General features: G+C 38.2%; 1 protein-coding gene across 1 annotated transcript in view; it reads right to left on the bottom strand.

Annotated features, from left to right (window-relative positions):
- agbl4 (AGBL carboxypeptidase 4) overlaps positions 1–22,364 on the bottom strand; it is a 306,192-nt gene that overhangs the window by 141,464 nt on the left and 142,364 nt on the right. Inside the window, exon 5 of the mRNA XM_087782661.1 lies at positions 20,871–21,087. Coding sequence (XP_087638787.1) covers positions 20,871–21,087 — 217 coding nt within the window. The remainder of the gene's footprint in view (positions 1–20,870; positions 21,088–22,364) is intronic.

Genomic DNA, 22,364 nt, shown 5'->3' with positions numbered 1-22,364 from the left:
GTCGCTGGTAGGAACGGCGCGACGCGGAAATGGACGCCGTTAAATTTTTAACGGCCTCGGTCGTTTAATGGCCGAGAGATCTACGGGTCATTTTTAAACTATGTACAAAAATTGAAGGTTAACATGATACGGTAACACCTCATCAGGTATCTAGGTCACCTGTTCTTACAAACAGGTGTGACTGAGAATGTTTCAAATGTTGAAGTCTTCCTCTCGAAGATGTACTGTAAGTAAGTCTCTCATCATGACCATGTTTTGAAGTCATTGCTTTATAAAGTTCTCCCCCGTCTGAAATCTCAGCGAACGAGAGGTTACAAGAGCAAAGTCCATGATGGCGTAATAATGCCTTCACTCCAGCTGTAACCACGCCCGCTTTGTTTATACAACGAGTCCCTTGGAGGAGGAGACTGACTCGCCATGACGAACCTCGATGTTTGACCAATCACAGCAGAGTGGGCGTGGTTTGTAAACAAGATTTGATCTCCGGAAAGTGTTTTTCAGTGGGCGGGGCTTAAGATAATTTCCTAATGTCAATATTTTAATGAAAAGAGAGTTTTGTACAAACAGACACTGATGATACAATAGAGTCCAACATCTATTTAAGACACACTTAAATCAAGACATTAGTTGAACTTTTAACAAGTGAATCGATTCATATCTAGAATAAAAACCTTGACCTGAGTTGGTCACTAAAGCACTACTGGGTGAAGTTATAAGTTTCCAGATGTGACTATGTACAAAATGCTGGTAGACTTTAAAATAAAGGTCCAGAAAATTGACTAATGGTATTAATTCTCGTGTTTGACATCATTTATTTAATTTTTTATTTCTCGTACCTTCGGGATCATCGCAAATTAAAAACCTTCTCTTAACCAACGTTTGTCACAGAATGGGGGTCGTAAAGCAACCTTGCTATTAAAAATAAGGGCCCGAGATGACACTTTTATTCATCTGGTAAATTTGCCTCCCCGGCGTCTGTCACAAACACTAAACATTATGGGAAAACACAGAAGAATCCCGGCTGTTAAACTTGTGCATCGGCAGTCGAGTCAGCTGCACAGTCAGTGTCAGCAGCGAGACAAGGCCATAATCCAATTCTGTTTTTACACAGCGTCATGCCTTTACCTTTGACAGCGTGATTGATGCCTATGTAAATGTGATTTGAGGAGGTCTGCGCGGCAGCTAGTTAAAGCAGACATTTAGGGTTCGGCCCGTCAAACGTGAAGGCGGCAAGAGAAGGAGAGGAATGTGAAATAAAGACAACTATTGATCCATGAATGAAGAAGATGGACATTAGAGGAGCTCCGGACACGACTTGTGTTCCTCTCTGAATTCATAGGGAGGCGGCTTGACAGCTCCACAATGGTCGACTATTGGGAGTCTTTATCGGACATATAGCAAGTCGGAAAAGGTTACTGCCTTTTTAAGCGTGCCTCTATTGTGCTCCTTCACCCCGCACTTTCTTTCATCCTGCTCTTTCTTTTATGTAGAAGACAGAGGCTGCTGGAGACCCTGATAGAAACAGTAAGTGTGTGGCTTAAGAATGTGCTGTTTATCATTGCTAGGTAGCATTCTTGGACTCAAACACAAAGTCATAGATGACAGGGAATGAAAGGAAATCTTGTTTAAAAAAAATACATTTAATGTAATGTAATTTCATTTTAAGCAATGATGTAGTCAAGCTACAATATCTACGATACCCTCCACTTGGTAACTGGGTCTGGATGACCCCTCCAGGGAGTCGGTGAGTTGTCATGTGACCACCATACAGCAGTGGCTCAGAGACTTTGTTTCAAATTACCACGGAGATAAAAACAGAAACTTGCTCACCAAGAGACAAAATAAATATAATTGCTGTGTTTGCAACATTCTGACACGCAGGTTAAGTAGAAAAACATTTTGAAATGTACAATTAGTTACTATAATCCAACTTCAAACAAGGTGAGAATAGAAGAGTGAAACAGATAGAGGGTGAAAGGTAAACACTAGTTTAATTTGTCCTTTTTTTTTACTGATGTTTTAAATGCTGTGTTACTGCCGTGTTACTGGCACTGTTTCTTTACCGTCTTTATGCGTAAATGTTCCACATTACAACATTTATACTTGCGACTTATAGACAGATTTGACATGTATTTTAACATTTTCTTTCTTTTAAAATGAAGTTGGTGCTTACGTTAAATATTCTCTATTAGGGTTGTCAAAAGTATCCAAATTAAAAAAAATATCAAAACTAAATGGTTGAATCCGGTATTTATATGCCATATATATTGTAATTTTTTCATCAGCTGATATTTAGGTGTGCAAAAAACACAACTTCAAAATATTGTTGTAGTAGTCATTGTTAATTTTATTTATTTATTTTGGAACTGCCTCAGACCTGAAATTTGTCATCAAAAAAATAGTTATTTTGGCACAACTGTTTTGTATTATATATATCTTACGTGTGGTTACTGTTTTATTTAGTAGCAGAGGTTATACTTCCATTTTAATTGTTAATATAAATATTTATTTTAAATGATGGGGACTCTTTTTTTAATCCTTAGTATTGGTATCGAGATGAAGATTTTAGTATTGTAACACTACTCTCTATAGTCTGAAAATAAATCAACTCAACTTTATTTTATAAAGCACTTTAAAAACAACAACAGTCGATACAAAGTGCTGTAAAATAACATAAAAGTGCTAAGAAAGCACAGTTAAAACACACAAAGATAAAACAATATCAAATAAAACAAGTAAAAAGCACTAAAAACCGCTCTGAGTCTCATGCTGTGTTAAAAGCCAGAGAATAAAAGTGTGTTTTAAGACGAGATTTAGAATGATTCTCTTCCAACTGTGTGTTTGGTTTGGCAAAATAGTTATCTTTATGTGTAACATATTTTCTAAATATATTAAAGAGGAAAAGAGCCTGATGTGTCTACTTCCCAAACCTTAAGAAAAAAATAAGCGTTCACAATTGTTCATATTTCTTTCAAAAGTGAGGCTTAGACAAGACTGCAGGTTTGGACCCACAAGTCACACAACACTACACATGACACACTTAAAAAGTAGGTCTTCTCTGAGAGGGAGGAAAAAAAAAAAAAAGTTATTTCGTGAACAATATTTCAGATGATGAGGTGCAAACGCGGTGATTCATGTGGCCCCGGCACTATTCTTTCCCGGTTCTCTGGTGAAAAGTGGGCCACAATCCCTTTCAATTTGGGCAGTGTCCCCACTACTGTTAAATGCAATCGACTGGCTTAAAGGAGGCACTATATCACAATATGCAGGTCCAGACGACCCGGGCTGGAAAGACTTGTCGTGCCTCAGAAGAGCGAGAGAGACACTGGCATTCATTTTTCTAACAGTGACAGTCAACCATTGGGGAGCAGCACACACACAATAACTCACATACACGCGAGAGCAACTCCACCAAAAGTTGAAATTGAAAAGTGGAAGTCCGTTGGAACAATTTGCTTGCTAAACTTCCCTCTTGCTCGGAGAATAGAACGCTGGCGGCAACAAAAGGAGATGCGAGTAAAAACAGTTATATGGGGATTTGCTGCTCTGAATTCTCCTTTGAGGGTCAGAGGCTGCAGCGACGCATTATATTTAAAGCATTCAACAGCAACTCTTGATCAGTTTTCCAAGTATTCATGCACGTCAATGTACAGTTGCTACATGTGTGGTGATCCGATCGTTAAAAGTGGAGATTTTGTGGTGAAGAACTCACACGCTCAAGTAAATTATTTATCTGTTACATCGGTAAAATAATAATATTAACTGAAGGAGATAGAAAATTAAATATATAATATTGTTTAATATAAAATGATTTCCTATACTTGAATCAGGTCAGGAAAAGTAATTATGGATGTTGTTGTTTCATAATAAAAATGATTAAAGTATCACTTTTGCCGGTCTTTTTATTTTTGTATAACTAAAAAGGGACATGAGAGCTAATGCTAACTAGCACCGCAGCTATCTTTTGCTTCTAAAGAGTCCAGAGATGTGATTTCCAGTTCCTCAAACCAGTGAATCAATTCTAGGATGCTTATGATAATACATTAACTAAACTATGGGACAATGTGATGGTGGTTGAAGCCAAATCTTAACATATTCATAATAGTCATTGTGTTTAAAGTGGATCTAAAAGTTCTGTTCAACAGATCTTAACAAAGACCGGAAGAAAATTAGCTGTATCTAAAAAAACCTCTCTTTTCATTGAAATACTTGCATTGAAAAATGATCTTAAGCCCCGCCCACTGAAAATATTTTCTGGAGATAAAATCTTGTTTACCGTGACCACGCGCTCTCTGCTGTGATTGGTCAAGCATCAAGGTTTGTCACCTCATTTAATCAATCTTGGAATTATCCACCTCTACGGAACTTGTTTTATAAACAAAGCGGGCTGCGATTACAGCTGGCTGGTGGAGGAGTGAAGCCATTATTACGTCATAATATACTCTGCTCTCGTAACCTCTCGTTTGCCAAGATTTCAGTCGGTAGAGAACTTTTTAAAGTAAAACTTTTTTTTTTATTTCCTATAGTTTCACTGGTAGTTAAACAGTATCTGTTTATTCCTTAATTTTTTATACACCATAACTTGAACTGATGTTTCTATTTTTCACATTCAGCACAAGTTGCTGCTGCTTTGCTTGGACACTCAGTTGAAAACACGTTGAGGAGATACAAACACATACTTCCTGTGCATGTAAAGCCTGATGTTGGCAACAACTCTGACAGCTTTTAATTCAGAGAAGTAAAGCCGTCTCTCCAGAAGTAGTTACGCGGTCAAGAGCATCTTCTTTGGTTACAGAATGTGAAGTAGAAGTTCAAGTTCACCTGCAAACTCTAAATGGCCCTCCTTGTTGAAAAAAAAAAAGGGAAAAAAAGAGGCAGAAGTACCTTGAAGAGTCTGCGTATAGATGGAGGACTTCTGCTGCACACTTGCCGTGTGAGAGCATCAAGCATTCATAAGCTCTCATCCACTTGAAGGGTCGGGCGGAGAGAACACTGAGGAAATGGAAGCTGATAACTCTCTGTACCGGATCAGGTCAAGGACTTCATGTCAGATGAGGTCTGATGTGCACCATGAAGGATTCCAATCACATCCGATCGTTGGAAATGGGAGGTATGTAACTCTGGGATTATGCTGCTGCAGGCGTGAATCATGTTGAGACTAAAATATATGCTTCAGATGCTGGATAACAACATTATCTGTGCACTTGTTATTTTGTAATACCTTGATAAGGATTACAACATAAGTAGAATGATCGTCAATTATATTTAAAATAAGGATTTTTGTTGAACTGCTAAAAGGAACCTGGATTAAATGATCAGAATGGTGAGTCAGAAAAAAATGTTTTTAATGCGATTAAACCATTTGAAGCACAGAGTGATTCACTGAGACTTTAAAGTAAGTAGAGCACAGACCACCTGACGATTTGGGCACCATGGGAACGCATGCTAGTGTCCATCAGTTCAAAATACTGTAAGGGTATTTCAGACACAAACTTTTTATTAACAATGATCCTTCTAGATCCTCACTTGCGTCATCCTTAACTCCCCAAGGTTTGTTCAGAATGGTTGGACTTCCATGCATTCAAATTTCAGTAACGCTTTGTTATTAAATCTAGAATTCAAAAGGTTCAAAAACCCCATTCATTATTTGTTCAAATAATATTATATAGTTTGTAAGGAAAATAACAGCATATTTTAAAGTGTTTCAATCTTTCTTTTCAACTTATAACAGAAGAATTTGTTGAATCAGTTTGTTAATGCAAAATGAAACATGATTACAACAGATGAAAACAAATGTCATTTAACTAATGTGTTGATTTAAGTGTTTCTTAAATAGATGTTGGACTCTATTGTGTCATCAGTGTCTGTTTGTACAAAACTCTCATTTCATTTAAATATTTACATTAGAAAATGATCTTAAGCCCCGCCCACTGAAAACATTTTGTTTTTCTGGAAATTAAATTTTGTTTACCATAACCACACCCACTCTGCTGTAATTGGTCAAACATCAAGGTTTGTTGTCACCGCTCATCATCAATCCCTGAAGTCTCCACCTCCAAGGGACTCGTTGTACAAACAAAGCGGGGTGTAATTACAGCTGGCTGGCGGAGGAGTGAAGCCATTATTACGACATAATGGACTCTGCTCACGTAACCTCTCCTTCGCAGAGACGGGGGAGAACTTTATAAAGTAATAAGTTCAAAACATGGTCATGATGAGAGACTTACTCCATCTTGGAGAGGAAGACTTGAATCGAAAGCCTTTTAAAAGAGTCTCTCCTTGGACTTCAACGCCGGCCTCTTTTCCTAAAAGGAACCTCAGACAATCTTTTCTCCGCATCTTGTTGTTTGCAAGCACACTTGAAAGGATAACTTGAGATCAGTCATGTAGAGAGTGGATGCTGTTACTGAAGTTATTAACAGGCTCCAGTGTTTCCCTCCTCTCAGCTGAGCTATTCAGAGCATAACGTCCTCATCTGCCACACACACACACACACACACACACACACACACCCCCACACACACACACACACACACACACACACACACACACACACACACACACACACACACACACACACACACACACACACACACACACACACACACACACACACACACACACAGGCGCGGTGGGCGGACAAACCACACAGCTCCTCCATGTTCTGTGGAGTAATATGTTTTTTGCCCATTTACAACAAATTAAGTTTCCCTCAAAGTGAATTTCAGGCTCGGCTGCCTTTGAGGGGCGAGCAACTTTTCATTAATTTTCATTCTTTCACCCAAACAAATGATCTACTGTACTGCCGACTCCTCATTGCTGCCATCTTACACTCTATTTTTCTCCTCTTTGCCTCTTCTTGCACTCGCTGGTAAATTTGGGCCTGCGATGGAAAGCAATTACACTGTCAGAAAGGTGTATTCTGATTTATTAAATGCCCTGAATGCTATCCGTTTTGCTCCCTCTTTGTTTCCCCGGAGGGAGCCGAGGCCTGACACCAGAATGAGATGGAGCGAGTGTGCCCTCCTCGGCGCTCCATCCTCACCGTCATCGAGGAAGCGGCGGAGTAAATATCCATGTGAACAGAAGAGACAGACAGCTATAATGCGGCAGCAAGGAAGGGAATAGCTTCACTTCTGAAAAGCGAAAAACAGAGAGAGACGGGCGGAGAGACAGACAGTGATGCTGCACGCACACTATCTGAGGCGACATCTTTCTTTTTGGGGGAGCGTCAGGATTTTGATGATTCACAAGCTGCTGAGCTCAACAAGAATCTCTGCTCATGTAGCACTGTTTTTATTTTGAGGGAAAAAGAAAAGGGTCAATCAAGGGAATCCAATTTTCGGAGTTAATAATTGAAAGTCAACCACTTTCCACAATTGGTTGTGCAAATAATTATGAGCCACCAAAAAAAAAAAACACTGTTTAAAAAGCAGTTACTTTTGTTTTATGTTGTCACAGCATTTGGCTTGAGCTCTTTCTATAGTGGTAAGTGTGATTACTCTTTCCTCCCACAATTCCAGGGTTGAGTCAATATTTGAGCCAAAGAAACCTGGGTGTTGTATTTGACCAGTACAACACTGCAGAAAACTGACCAGAAACCGTTTCCTTCAACTGAGAAAAATCGCTAAACTAGTCTCGTTTAGACTATTGTAACAGATGTTTTTTGTGTCTAAACAAGAAGGATCTGTCTCGCCTCAAGTTAATACTAAACTCTGCAGCGAGAATTCTGAGCTGCTCTAGTAGAAGAACTCACATTTTTCCAATCCTTAAATCTCTTCACTGGCAGCCAGTTTCTTTCAGGATCAATTTTAAAATTCTGGTTCTTACTTTCAGATCTATTCATGGTCAGACTCCTCCTTACATCAGTTATCTGATCCAGCCTTACACCCCAGTTTGGGCTCTGAGGTCTGTGGATCAGAATCTACTGATGGTTCCTGAACACGGTTCAGGACCAGAGGAGAGAAATCCTTCCAGGCTGTTGCTCCTAAGCTTTGGAATGATCTTCCTCTCTGTCTGTGTTTGATGATCTACTGACTCCTTCAAGAAAGAACTTTTTAATTAATGCAGGCTTTTTCTTAATTATCTTGCGGCTGCTTTGTTTATCTCTAGGTTATCTTGGCCTCTTAAAGTATATGTATTTTAACTGTATTGTTCTGTTGTGAGCATAGTCTGTGAAAGGATCTTTACAAATAATAACTACTCTCTTACGTACTTACATACATCCACAGGTTTGTTTGTGATTTGCATTGTCCATGTAACTGCCTTGTGATGCAGTGTCAACCTTTCAACTTTCTCACATAAGTAGCGAGACTGAGGAAGATGAATGAATGCATGAATGAAACTGTGCGTGACAAGAATGACAAAACACTACAACATCCAGATTTGCTTTAGTTCAGTAAATACACAGCAAAATAACTAAATCAAATGTATAATTTATGAATGATTGTTGTTTTATTTTCTCGGTCGACAATCTGTCTCTGCTTGACTCCGACCTAACCATCACTTTGGACAGTTACTTGTGAAATAAATCTGTTCTACCTTTTGTCCAGTGTGTGTTTGTTTTGACCACCATGTTTATTTTTACATGTTTTAAGATCATGCTGTTAACCTTATTTATGGTGTTGGCTAGTAATGTTGGCGATATACTTATTTTAAGCCCTTAAATATCTCTACATGACTGATATTGATTTTATCTCTTATAATTATTATTTGTTCGTCTGTGTTTACTATTTGCACTGTTGCTCTTATGTTCTGCTTCTGCTTGTAACCATATATACATGTTGGGTATATTTGTGTTACATATATTTTATTCTTTAAATCCACGATAAAAACACCCCCAAAATATTAAATGTAAACATGAAATAAATGTGTTTTATTTAACACATTTATCTGTGTTTTTATGTTATAATGTTTTTTGTTTATTATTCATTAGCGATTGGTCTTGAATTAACACACAAAAAATGACTATTCACGGAATAGATGCTATAAATTCCTTGTGATGCTAGCAACGAGCAACCGACTTTAAAATGAGCAAATCATTTATTTTCATCATCTCAAATATTTTTTTATTATTTTGGTGACACTCGTGAAAAGATGAAATAATTAGATGTTGAATTGGTGAAGCCAAAAAATTTGTATAAATAATATTCATGTCCGAACGCTTCTTAGTCTTTTCGGAGTTATTAATGGAAACTAAATCACTTTCCACAATTGGTTGTGCAAATGATTAAAAGCCACCAAAAAAACATGTTTAAAAAAAAGGTACCTTTGTTTTACGTTGTCACAGCATTTGGCTTTTGTAACAGTTTATTTTCGTGTCTAAACAAGAAGGATCTGTCTCGCCTGCAGTTGATACAAAACTCTGCAGCGAGAATTATGACCCGCTCTAGTAGAAGAACTCACATTTCTCTGATTCTTAAAACTCTTCACTGGCCGCAGTGAGATGAAGATGAAAAATTTAAATGTTAAATTGGTGAAGGCAAAATCTTTGCTAATATTCAGGTCTTTCTTATTAATGGCTGAGATCCATCTTCCTGGTGCAATAAGGGGACACACTGGAAAGCTCCCAAGTCAATCACAGGAAAGAGATAATTGGACAACCAAGTACATGCACTACACTTGATGTTTGGAGATAATGATCAAACTAATCCAAACTAAATAGTGATTAATTCAGGAATAAAACACTACAGTTGCTCGTAAGAAGGAAAAAAAAAAAACAGCAAAAACACAACAACTTGGTAATCAAATCAAACTACAGATTAAAAAAAGATTAACTCAAGTGTCATACGTCTATAAAAAGTTTTATCAAAGCAAAAATCTTCTTCATCTAAAAAGAGCTTTAATCCAGGTTTTCTCTCCCAGGTGATTCTAATCTCGCCCACAGACAAGATCCCCATATTATCAGACTCTGGTAGGAAGAGTCTGATAATATGGCACTTATCCATTAACGGATTGAAGAAGGCGTCGGCATGAAAAGATCCGCTGCCAAGGAACGGCAGCTGATTAGACGCTGACCTCTCCTTTGAGGAAATTTTTGTTGCCACTGCGCCGACAGTGATTAACATATTCTCAGACGGGGAGAGTGCTGAGCTTTTATCATCGTACCTGTCACAGGAAAAACTTCTTGAGAAAAAAATATATTTCTGATAAGTAAAAAAAATAAATAAAATAGAAACAGGAGGGAGAGATAATGCCGAGATCCATAAGGTGAGCGAGGAAAACATAAAGTGAAACATCAACATAAATAAGCCGAGTTAAAAGCAGGCGGGGGAATTCAATTCGCGCTGACTGGTACAAGTGTTTCATAAGTCATCTTTTCTACTTTCGCGTTTCTTATTAAAAAAGTTATTTTCCTGTTTGATGTTAAGGCCACAGCTAATGCATTCATGAACAGTCTGCCACTAAAAGGGAGGAGAGAAAAAAAAAAGTGTTATCTTGAGCTGTTTACTTCTCAGTCCGAGGAAGAAAGCCGTTTGCTTACATGAAGAGTGAAATTCTTGTGTCTGCCTTGAGTATATGCTCGGAAACTCTTATTTTTCCAGCTATAAAATGCCCGCATGCCTGCCACTCTCCACCCGGGCTGTTTGTTTCTCATTGTATTGGCAGTAAAAAAAACACATTGACGTATACATCTTTATTAAATTCAAAACCTTAGGGGTCTCACTTCTAAATAATTTGATGCAAAAGTTGACACAAACAGATCTGATTATATATTATTATCTACTCGTGCTGACAACAATTCAACCTTTTTTTCTTTTTTTTTTTACACAAATTAGATTTTAATGGATAGTTTTCCACAGGCGACTAATGGTCGAGTTTCATCAGCTTTTATTTATTTGTAATTACTGCAGAAATATAGCATGAAAAACAATCCTAAAGACTTTTCCAACATCCGTCAGTTAAATCTAAGCTTGACGAACACAACAACACGGAAGTTAAGTTTCAATAATAAAGCAAATAATAATTCATTATTTTTATTTTAATTTCCAGGGTCACAGAGGCTAAAGGCTATGCTAGCTTCACGTGGCACAGGCTGGGTCAGGTTGCCATGACACCACTTTAACCCCAGTGTTGTCTCGGGGTCAAGTTGACCCGGAGGCCCTAAAACAAAGATGTTTATGGTATCCCTTGTGGCCTCCAACCATGGTCGTAGGCAGCAAACAATAGAAGACTCTAATGTGTGTCTTTTAGCAAAAAAAAATATGATATTAAGATTAAATGTGTTGATGAGGGAAAACATGATAATATTTTAAAGTTGTTCCAAATTACCATCTGGATATACTAATCTTTTAAAGGATTCAACAAGTTACACTTGTTTGGTGTGTGTGTGTTGTGCAAGCTAGCAGGGGAGCGTGCCGGCCACCTGTTGCACCATTCAGCTGATCACTTGTATTTCAAATGCTCAAAAAAGTATATAATATATATATATATATATATATATATATATATATATATATATTAAAGAGCAACAAATGTGAAACTCCAACTTTCCTCACTTCAAAAAAAATCTAGAAAATCTCAGCGAACGAGAGGTTACGAGTCCATTATGATGTATTAATCGCTTCACTCCTCCTCCAACCAGCTGTAATCACACCTGCTTTGTTTATACAACTAGTCCCTTGGAGTTGGAGACTTTCGTGATTAATGACGCGTGGTGACAATCCTCAATGTTTGACCAATAACAGCAGAGTAGAATCATAATAGTAGAGTGAAGAGCAACTGTCAACATCGGTTAGCGACGCAAGTTTAAAAAAAGCTAACCTGGACACTGGTTTGTGACGTCGCCCCTCACATGCTGCAGCACGATACCATATGCTTTATTTAAGATTTTCGGGCTCCTCCATCAGTTTTCTCATCCCAGTGCTTTTAGTGTGTCTGCTGACCTTCTCCTCTCAACACACTTGGAGAGGTTATTGATTGGATCTTGGCACACGGTGTACAAACACACAGATAAGGAGAGACAGAAGCAGCCAGGCACATATCGCCTTATTGCCCACTCCTCTCCCCTTGCCTGGCTCCAGACGCACAGAAGAAAAAAAAGAGAGACTCCACTCCCACTGAGAAGACACCCGTGCTCGCCGAACACTGATAGTGGACAGGATTAGGTCTTAAATTCAATCACAACAGTCTAAGTGATGTTAAGTCACTGCGGCTGACAGTGAGCGTGGCCTGGGCTGGACATGGTATCTATCATCTTTTGTTGACGCCCGAGAGTCCGGCGCGGAGGCCGAACACGAGGCCCGGGTCAGATCGATACTTTACATTAAAGAGCAAATAGAATCCCGGGGTGAGAGAAGACCCACAAACCTGTGCTGCCATGCTGCTTGTTGCATGTTTTTTTTTTTTTTTTTACATTTCATCCACAGCAGGCGGGTTCTAACTCGTGTACAACAGGGGTCAAAGTTCAAACAGTGGACAGCAACATAGTTCTACTTATCATTGTGTTTGATGTGATTACATTTTTGGAATAGCACAAACTGTTTTGTCCCTTTAAGAACATTTCTCCATTTTCATTTATAGGCTGAAAGTCAAATGGAACAACTGACCTCTAGTGTTTATACTTTGTCATCCCTTGAACTTTGCTCTTTTGTTTGCACTTTGTTCTTGTTTTTATGAAACTTGCTTTAACTTCTATTGTAAGTAAGTAAGTAAGTAATTGTTATTTGTATAGCGCTTTTCCAGACCAGGGTCACAAAGCGCTTAAACAAACAAAACAAAATTCAATAAAGTACATACTTTAAAAGGTCAAGATAATACTTTTCTGCTGTGAACTGGAAACCACATTTCCAAAGGAGATCTTCAAAGTCATAGTCTATCCATCCATCCATCCATCCATCCATCCATCTGATAGAGAAAAGTAAAAATACAATAGCATGACCTTCAAAAAAACTACAATTAAGTGCATGAAAAAAAACACCTCATTATAACGCTGAATCAGCAATAACTCTGGACTGGTTACAACAGATGTTTGTGTATTTGCATCTATGTATATTTGATTGTATGCGTTAAAAAGCACCTAAAGAGATGGACGTCTAAAAAACAAGAAAGAAAAGTGGAAAAACAAGTAAGTAAGTAAGTAAGTGATTTATATTTATAGAGCACTTTTCCAGACCAGGGTCACAAAGCGCTTAAACAATCAAACCAATACTCAATAAAGTATATACTTTAAAGGTCAAGATAATACTGAGAACAACACAGGAGTTCCAGAAAATCAAGGAAAAGCCTGAACAAATAAAAATGTTTTAAGATGTTTCATGACAAGTAATAAATATGCATTTTTAAAAAAGTCCGAAATATTAAGAAAAACAAATGCATATATATTCAAATATATCAGTCCATATTATTTATTAAAAAAAAAAGATAATATTAAAGCCTCAAAGAAATACGGCTCTAGAACATTTTGTCGACGGAATCATTGTTTTTTTTTCATTTTATTCTTTGACAACGACGTGGCTTCTGTGATTTAAAGTTCTCGACACTGGCTGCGTCTGCCAGTGAACGAGTGAGCAAGAGATCCATCACAAGTCTCTGCTGGAGGAGCCTGAACTACTGCCATCTACTGGCTGGAGGAAATCACAAAATGCAAGATTTTGGTCACATATTCTTTAATATGTGTGATATTTAATCACATTATTTCAAGCATCAACTGAACTGAATAAAATATCTTACAACCTTCATGAGAATGAAACAGAACAGCTCAGACTCATACACATGAAATTCTATCCTGATCTTGGTTTCTTTAAATAAAAAAAGGCAATAATTTAAGAAACAAAACATCTAAAATTGTTGTCGTTCACAAGAAGCTCGTGCTGAGAACACTAGGGAAAAACAACATGTTCAGAAATGAAGACACAATTGGAGACCAACAGGAAGATCAATAGAAACACAAGTTCAGAGGCCACAGGTGGCCCCGGGGCCCCTTTGACTGTATTCACACGGCCCTGATGAGGTCAGAGTCAAACTATGAACTGATCTTGTAGAGCAGGGGGGACGTCTCGACGGGCTCGTCTGAACTCATTTACAACAGACATATTTAAATGGAGGCGTGGAAAGGGACGAACCCGTCTGAATTCGACGTCGATTTCGATGAACAAAAATCTTGGATTCGTGTCAAGCTCAGATTCAAACATCGTCATATTTTTGTATACTTTTCCGGGTTTGAATGTACGCATGTTTTTAGTAGGCAGAAAATTGAGTGTGGATCGATGAATACTTTCCACCATTAACAGCCGCCATCTTAGTGACGAGGATGACGCTAAACGGAAGCTACGTCACTGACGACGCGTCTTCAGAGCAGATACCGGCGTAAATGTCTCGAGAAAACACACATTCTACTACAAAACAACAATAATAACACAATGAAACACAACTTAATAACTTGTTTCAATTGTAGAAAGTGATGTCAAGTGTCGGCGATAGTGTTCCAACGGCTGGTTGTAATCAGCGTTAAAAAGTAGTAGAAGAAGAAGCCGTCGAGTCATTTCCTGTAAGTGTGTAGCGTCAGTGTTTGATTTGAGACAGTACTACCCTGGCCAAGTACGTGCACTATCTTGATGTGTACTATAAACCAGTGCACTTGGAGAAGTGTGTGATTGGGAAACAGCACTGTACGTTAAAGAGAGTCTAATACAAATATACCAGTTAAACCACTTTGATACAATAACGAGTCAAAGCTTTGACGTCATTTAAAAAAGTTTTCGCATATTCTGACAAAAAAAAGTTGTACTTCTTCTCAGCACATACACGATATTTGTCGAGTCTCTTCTGCTGCGATGTCTTATCCAAGTTGTCGACCGATATTTTCCGATATTTGTGTTCTTATTCATGTGTTGTTGCGTCTCTTCTCTGGGCCGGCGCTGGTCTTTCATCACCTGGTGTTTCCATCTGCTCTGTAGGCTGCAGAGTGTCAGGGGTGACTAATAGTGTCGTCGCCCTGCGTCCCCATCGGCCCCCACAGGAGGAACTCAAACTGCTGTCTCCACAACTGCGAGGCAGAGACTGCCAGCTGGAGACGAGGCAGAGAAATGCTTCGTCAACAGCCGCGTGGGCAAATGGAGTGCGTTCTGGGTTGTTTTTTTTTTTCCCCGATCTGGCCCAAGGACACTCGTGGACTTAAAACGGCCAAATAGTTTGTAAAGGAAGCACTTGGCTCGGGGTTTCGGGGAAGGCTTGTTAGAACTAGAAGCAGGTCAAACATGTGTTGCCTTTTTCTCAGAGTCTCTCAGGATTTCTGGAGCCTCGGGGGGGGGGAGGAAGAGGGAGAGTTGCTGTGCAGCGCTGACAGAGGGAAGTGAATGGGAGGAAAGACAAGAGCCTCAACCCCTTCAGAAAGAAGTCTGGACCTTCTGCGACAAACCCACGTCTAGTGTGTGTCCATGTGTGACAACAATCTGAGAGAAGCTGAGAGTCGTTGTCAATATCAGATTCAAATACTTTAAGCGTGATTTTCTTTTTGTAGTTAAACTACTTCACACACACATTGTTTGTGTTTTTGTTGCATATATTTGCGCATATTATAGTTGCGTGTGGTGGTTTGTGTATTTTTAGTTGTGTGTGTGCATGTATGGGTTTTTGTGTGTGTTTGTATATTAAAGTTGCGTGAGTGGGGGTTTGTGTATTTTTAGTTGTGTTTGTGCATGTATAGGTTTGTGTGTGTGTTTATATATTAAAGTTGCGTGAGTAGGGGTTTGTGTATTTTTAGTTGTGTGTGTGCATGTATGGGTTTGTGTGTGTGTTTATATATTGAAGTTGCGTGAGTGGGGGTTTGTGTATTTTTAGTTGTGTTTGTGCATGTATAGGTTTGTGTGTGTGTTTATATATTAAAGTTGCGTGAGTAAGGGTTTCTGCATTTTTAGTTGTGTGTGTGCATGTATAGGTTTGTAAGTAAGTAAGTAATATTTATTTATATAGCGTTTGTGTGTGTGTTTATATATTAAAGTTGCGTGAGTAGGGGTTTGTGTATTTTTAGTTGTGTGTGTGCATGTATGGGTTTGTGTGTGTGTTTATATATTAAAGTTGCGTGAGTAGGGGTTTGTGCATTTTTAGTTGTGTGTGTGCATGTATAGGTTTGTAAGTAAGTAAGTAATATTTATTTATATAGCGTTTGTGTGTGTGTTTATATATTAAAGTTGCGTGAGTGGGGGTTTGTGTATTTTTAGTTGTGTTTGTGCATGTATAGGTTTGTGTGTGTGTTTATATATTAAAGTTGCGTGAGTAAGGGTTTGTGCATTTTTAGTTGTGTGTCTGCATGTATAGGTTTGTGTGTGTGTTTATATATTAAAGTTGCGTGAGTAGGGGTTTGTGTATTTTTAGTTGTGTGTGTGCATGTATGGGTTTGTGTGTGTGTTTAGTTGTGAGTGTGAGGGTTTGTGTGTGTGTTAAGTTTTGTGTGTGTGTTTAATTGTGTGTGTTATAGTGATTTTAGCCCTTATAAAAAAAGGTTTTCTTTCAGAACATCTAAGTTCTGGTTGATTTAACTTAAAAATTGCCTCTAGGTAAGAATACCTGAAGTAAGAGCACCACCTTTGATTTATAGTACAAAGGAAACTATTAAATGTATGTGGATAATAATGAATTAATTGGTCTTATTAATTAACTATGTAACACTAGTTTGAATCCATCTCATTAACTGACAGTTACACACCAAAATGGATACACGTACAATTGCCTGAATTTTAATAGATTTATTAAAAAAGCTATGATGATGAAGGACAAAAATGAGTTTCTATTGCATGTTTTGTTCAGTCCATCTGTTTGTTCTTCTCAAGGTAGATGAGACATCTCTCAGACTTCTGTCTCCGAGGGTCACGAATTCTGACCCTCCAAGCCAATTTTATACGACTACTCAGGCCACAGATTTGGTGGTTATGGGTGAAGGACCCAATGGTTACAATTATATAGCATGCAAGGTTTTCTGAAATAGATCCGTTATCCAAAGAAGGAATTTCCACAGGAAGCATGATTCACTACAGTGTTTCTGTGAATGTTTAGTTGTGTGTGTGTGCCTCTGTTGGTTTGTGTTGTGTTTGTTGTGTTTGTGTGTGGGTTTCTGCATGTGTTTAGTCATGTGTGTGGGTTTGTATGACAGTGTACATGTTTAGTTTTGTGTTATTAGTCGTGTGTGCATGTATGGGTTTGTGTGTGTTTCTGGGAATGTTTATTTGTGTGCGTGTGCATGTATGTCTTTGTGCATATGTTCGGTTGTGTGTGTGCATGTGTGGGTTTGTGCGTGTGTTAAGTTGTGTGTATATGTGTGTTTTTGCATGTGTTTAGTCGTTTGTGGGTTTTTAAGACAGTCTGTGTTTTTAGTTGTGTGTGTGTGTCTTTCGGTTTTTGTGTTAGTGCGTGTGTTTAGTTGTGTCTATGTGTGATTGTGTGTATTTGTGCATGTTTGTGCATATGCGGGTTTGTGTGAGTGTGTGCATTTAGTTGCGTGAATGTGTTGGTTAATTTGTGGGTTTGTGTGAGTGTTTATATGTTTGTGTAGGGTTGTGTGTATCTGTGTGTGTGTCAATGAAAAAAAAAACGTACTGTGACAAACGACTGTAAAATAGTTTCCTGAAGTTTTTTTTTTAGTTTGTTTAGTTGTTGTTATCCGTGTGTACTGTTTATGGAAACACAAAGACGTGTCGTGAACATTTCGCTTCATCTTTTTGCCCACAATTGTGACTCTGACCCACAAATGAAGAGTAAAAATAAACTTCTTGCAACAGAAAAACGCTCAGTATCACTAGTTTTGTAAAAACACATCAGGTTGACGGACTTTTCCGTGCATTGATTTCACATTACAGGAGTTGATTTTATCCTCCAAATTGCCTCATCTGGGGAAAAACCTGAGCCGAGTGTGAAAGAAAATCAATGGAATCCCAGAAGCTTATTCCATAATCGTATTCAAATTCTCAGTTTGACCTTTTCCTGCTTCAGCTCAAAACTCACTCATGGTTGCTGCAGCTTCTGTCTCATGGACGCGACACGTGGCAGCCGAGGATTGATCCAACTTTCACGCGTGTGCAGCAACGGCAGCTTTATCCACTTGTTATTGTTGTTGAATACAACTTTTCTTTTGGTTGATTTAAAAAAAAAGAAGAAAAAGTTGGGTTGAAGATAGAAAGAAAGATAAATATGTTACATTCCTGTAAACCCAAGTAATAATAAACTATACTCAAGTATTATGAACGTGCTCTAATACGGCCTTAAATCCACAAAAAATCGTAATGCTTATCAGTGGAAGTCAATAACATTTCCATTATATAAACTGACTGTTGTAATAGAGAAGGAAAATAAATAAATCCTTGATATGAAAGTACTGAAGAAAAAGTGACACATTTGTGACCAAAAAATGTAATTGATAACATTTTATTGTACGTAGAATTTTAATTTTTAAGTTAAATGTATTTTTAGTTTTTAGTTTGATGCACTTTTTTCATCAAAAGTCAATGCAAGTTTTAGATTTGTTCCAATTATTTCCAAGCGATAGTAAAATTAAATAAAAATAATAAACTTCAAATGTAATTTTAATGAAATGCTGGAGTTAATTATAAATATCTAAACTTCCAAAATAGCAATTATAAGTCTTAAAAAGTCTATAATTTAACGTAGAAAAATGTTGAATAATGTGAATAATACAAACAAACAAATAAAGTACAATAATATCTCAGTTGTTTCAGCATATAAACTAATAAATACATACATATATATATATATATATATATATACAGTATATATTGTATATATATATATATATACTGTATATATATATATCAAAGATAGATGAAGACAAGCATTTGCTCAACCCATCAGAGAATCTATGCTAAACTAAAGACATGGAAGAAACAATTGAGTGTTTGCCAACAGCAGCAGTTGAATTTATCTCTGGTGCGACTGCAGTGGCCATTAAAAGGTTAAAGCTTGGACTGGCAGCAATCTGTCTTTAAAGTGGGAAGCAGCCAGAAAGCCTTTCTCATCCCTCCTGCACTGACCCGTGTGTGTGTGTGTAGGTGTGTTGTGTATGTGTGTGTGTGTGTGTACCATTGCAAATGTGCATGAGATAGAGAGGGTAAAGAGTACCAGCGAGTGAGGGAAGATATACGAGACGTCTGTGCTCCGGGAACTTAAAGCGAGAAATAGGTCCATAAAACTTCTCCACGAGCATGAATATTAAAATTGAGCGGCTTTTGTTGTGAAGCCGTCACACGTCGTCCCCGTCAGTGAGACGAGCAGAACAGACCAGAATAATCACCCGGTTACTCTTGGTGTCAGTGGAGTGAATACGATATCTGGTGTGTTCTATAATGTTTCGTAATGAGCACCGAGACAGAGAATACCTCAGCCAAGGAGAAACACTATATATTATAATTGTGCGCTCAGTTGTCAGATTCACAAACCTGGACCACATGACTTGTTGGCTTGACTTTACAAAGCAATAGTGATGTCATCTAAATCTAGATCTAACACATTTGGCGAGTGAGCGACAGCAACTCGAGGCCATACAAGTGAACCATTCAGTCAAACCTTGCAAAGTAAGACTCACCTACACAAACACAAACCTACAGAGAGACACACTCAAACACACACATGAGCACACATGCACAGAAAAGCATGCACACATATACTGTACATATAGCCCTTACACAAGAACACAACTAAACACACGCACATCCGCACACACACAACTAAACACATGCAAAAACCCCCACACACACCCAAATACATACAACTTAACACACGCAGAAACCTACACACAACTAAACACATGCACACACACAAACACAGACACATAAACATGCTCAAAAAACTACACACAACCAAACAAATGCACAAACCCACACACAACTAAACACACGCACAAACCCACACACAAACCCTAACACACAACTAAACTCACGTACAAACCCACACACAACTTAACACAAGCACAAGCACACAAACCCTTAAACAGACAACTTAACACACACAAAACTAAGGAAATGCGCGAACACATACAAACACAACTAAACAAAAGCACAAACCCACCCACACACGCGCACACAATTTAACACACGTACAAACACACAAACCCAAACACAGGTAAACACGCGCACAAACTCACACGCAGAAACTAACACACACAACGCTCCCATACACATAACTAAACACAAACAATTAACACAAGCACACAAAAAAACACACATACACACACAACAGAAGACATGCAAACTCACGCACACAGGACTTAACATGTACGCAAACACACACACGTACACACCAACATACAACTAACCACTCGCACAAACACACACACAGGTACACACCATATTCAAGTTGTGTTGTTACGACATTCATCAGTGATTCAAACCTTTATGTTATTTTTAACAGCAGAAAATCATGGTGAAAATTCCTCCTTCAACACCTCATTGTGCGTCGCTGTAAATCACTCCAGACTTCCTCGTTTCAACGGTATCATCGTCGACGTCTTATCGGGATTTTTTTTACAGTCCGGAGTTCCTCTACAAACTCTGCATTCAGGTACACAACATTCCCGGCAGAAAGCTTTCCCTCACGAATCTCGGCCGGACAGAAGGAAAACGTCACAATCTCTCAAGCATTTCTAATGAGTTTTCCCCACAATTATTTGATAAGAGCAGGAAAGACTGGAGGCAGCATGTATGATACAACAGCTCCTGCTGCCGAGGTGAGAGCTCTGCTGATTACACCACACACACACACACACACACACACACACGCACACACACACATCATCTCAGCGTTCTTAATAATAACATGAGAGGCAGAAGTTATGACCGCGGGCACAGAGAGGTTACCAATCTGGGTCTCATGATTCCTGGTTCTGATTTAATCCCGGCAACACTCGTGAAAGCACTTCAACTCACCACGCTCAGTCCCAGCAGCTCCCTCTGCAGGTAGGGCAGGCTCCTGCGCTCCAGGCTGGCCAGGTAGTGCTGCAGCCGGGAGTAGGTGTAGGGGTAGCAGTAGGCGAACTGGTAGACCTCGTCCTCCCTGTCGAAGCAGAAGGCGAAGGACATGACGTAGTTGCGGCGGTGGTCCGGGCAGCGGTAGTAGTAGACGTTCTTTGGTGGGAGCCTCTGCCTGGAACAAGAGAAGGTGGACCATTAAGTTTACTAACACATTGACAAGTGTGAGAGGAAAAGAAGGATGAAGAAAAATAGTCTTCATTTGTTGATGTGAAAAGTATATACTTGGGTGAGTAAAATAAAAAAACTAAATCAAATGTCATGAATATAATAGTTACTAGAGAAATTAAACTGTGTTACAGTAAAAAAATATATACTTTATTTGATTTAATATTGAATTTCCTTTCAATTATTAATATGAACCATAAAGTGATCAAGTATTCAGATACCATGTCACACCACTACATTGGAATAATTATAATTTTTATTTATTTATTCCAAGGGCCAAGCAATAAAAAAAAAACATTTAAAGGGCAACTCATTTCTAAAACTCAACTCTCCTGATTTTTAAAAGTTGAATCTTCCCCTCAAAGATGCAGTAAGTCCCTCATCATGACCATGTTTTGAACGTATTACTTTATTCTTATATAATATTATTCTTATACTAAGTTCCTTCCCGTCTGAAATCCCAGCGAACGAGAGGTTACGAGAGCAGAGTCCATTATGACATAATAATGGCTTTACTCAAACGTTGATGTTTGACCAACCCCAGCAGAGAAGGTGTGGTTATGGTGAACAAGATTTCATTACTAGAAAAGTGTTTTCAGTGGGCGGGGCTTAAGATCATTTTCTGATGTAAATATTTCAATGTAAATAGAGTTTTGTACAAACGGACACTGATGATACAATAGAGTCCAACATCTATTTAAGACACACTTACATCAACACATTAGTTGAACTTTAAAAAGGAAAAAATTAAAACTTTGGCCTTAAACCCTAGTTTAAAATACAAGTTATTGAAAAAGTAAATTGAAAAAAGCTTCAGAAACAGTTATATGTTTCACTCTGATCACATGATTAGAAAGTCTTCATGAAGCCACACCTTGTTCAGAAAAAAAACAAAAAAAACAGCCATTAATTAATTTGTACTGAACTCATTTTGTCAGCAACTGATTTAAAATCATGAGCAAAACTGAAATATAGTTTCCACATCAACGTAACTGTTGTTCGACATCAATAATGTTTCCCTGCAAAGGCTGCAAAGAAGCAGTGGCCTTTTCATAATGGTGAAATATAAAATGTATATTTTATAGGTCATAAGGTAATAAGAAAACTGTTCAAGGGTTGGATATTTGAACTTAGAAAATAACCTTTCTTGTTTTTTGTTGAAAAAAAAAACTAGAAAGAAAAGTAGAATTTTACTAGTGGCCAAAAAAACGAACATTTGTGAAT

The sequence above is a fragment of the Callionymus lyra genome, chromosome 2, assembly GCF_982586985.1.
Source record: "Callionymus lyra chromosome 2, fCalLyr1.hap1.1, whole genome shotgun sequence".
Taxonomy (NCBI): Eukaryota; Metazoa; Chordata; class Actinopteri; order Syngnathiformes; family Callionymidae; genus Callionymus; species Callionymus lyra.
Note: the sequence above shows the minus strand (reverse complement) of the source record. Positions and strands in the feature narration are given on the sequence as shown.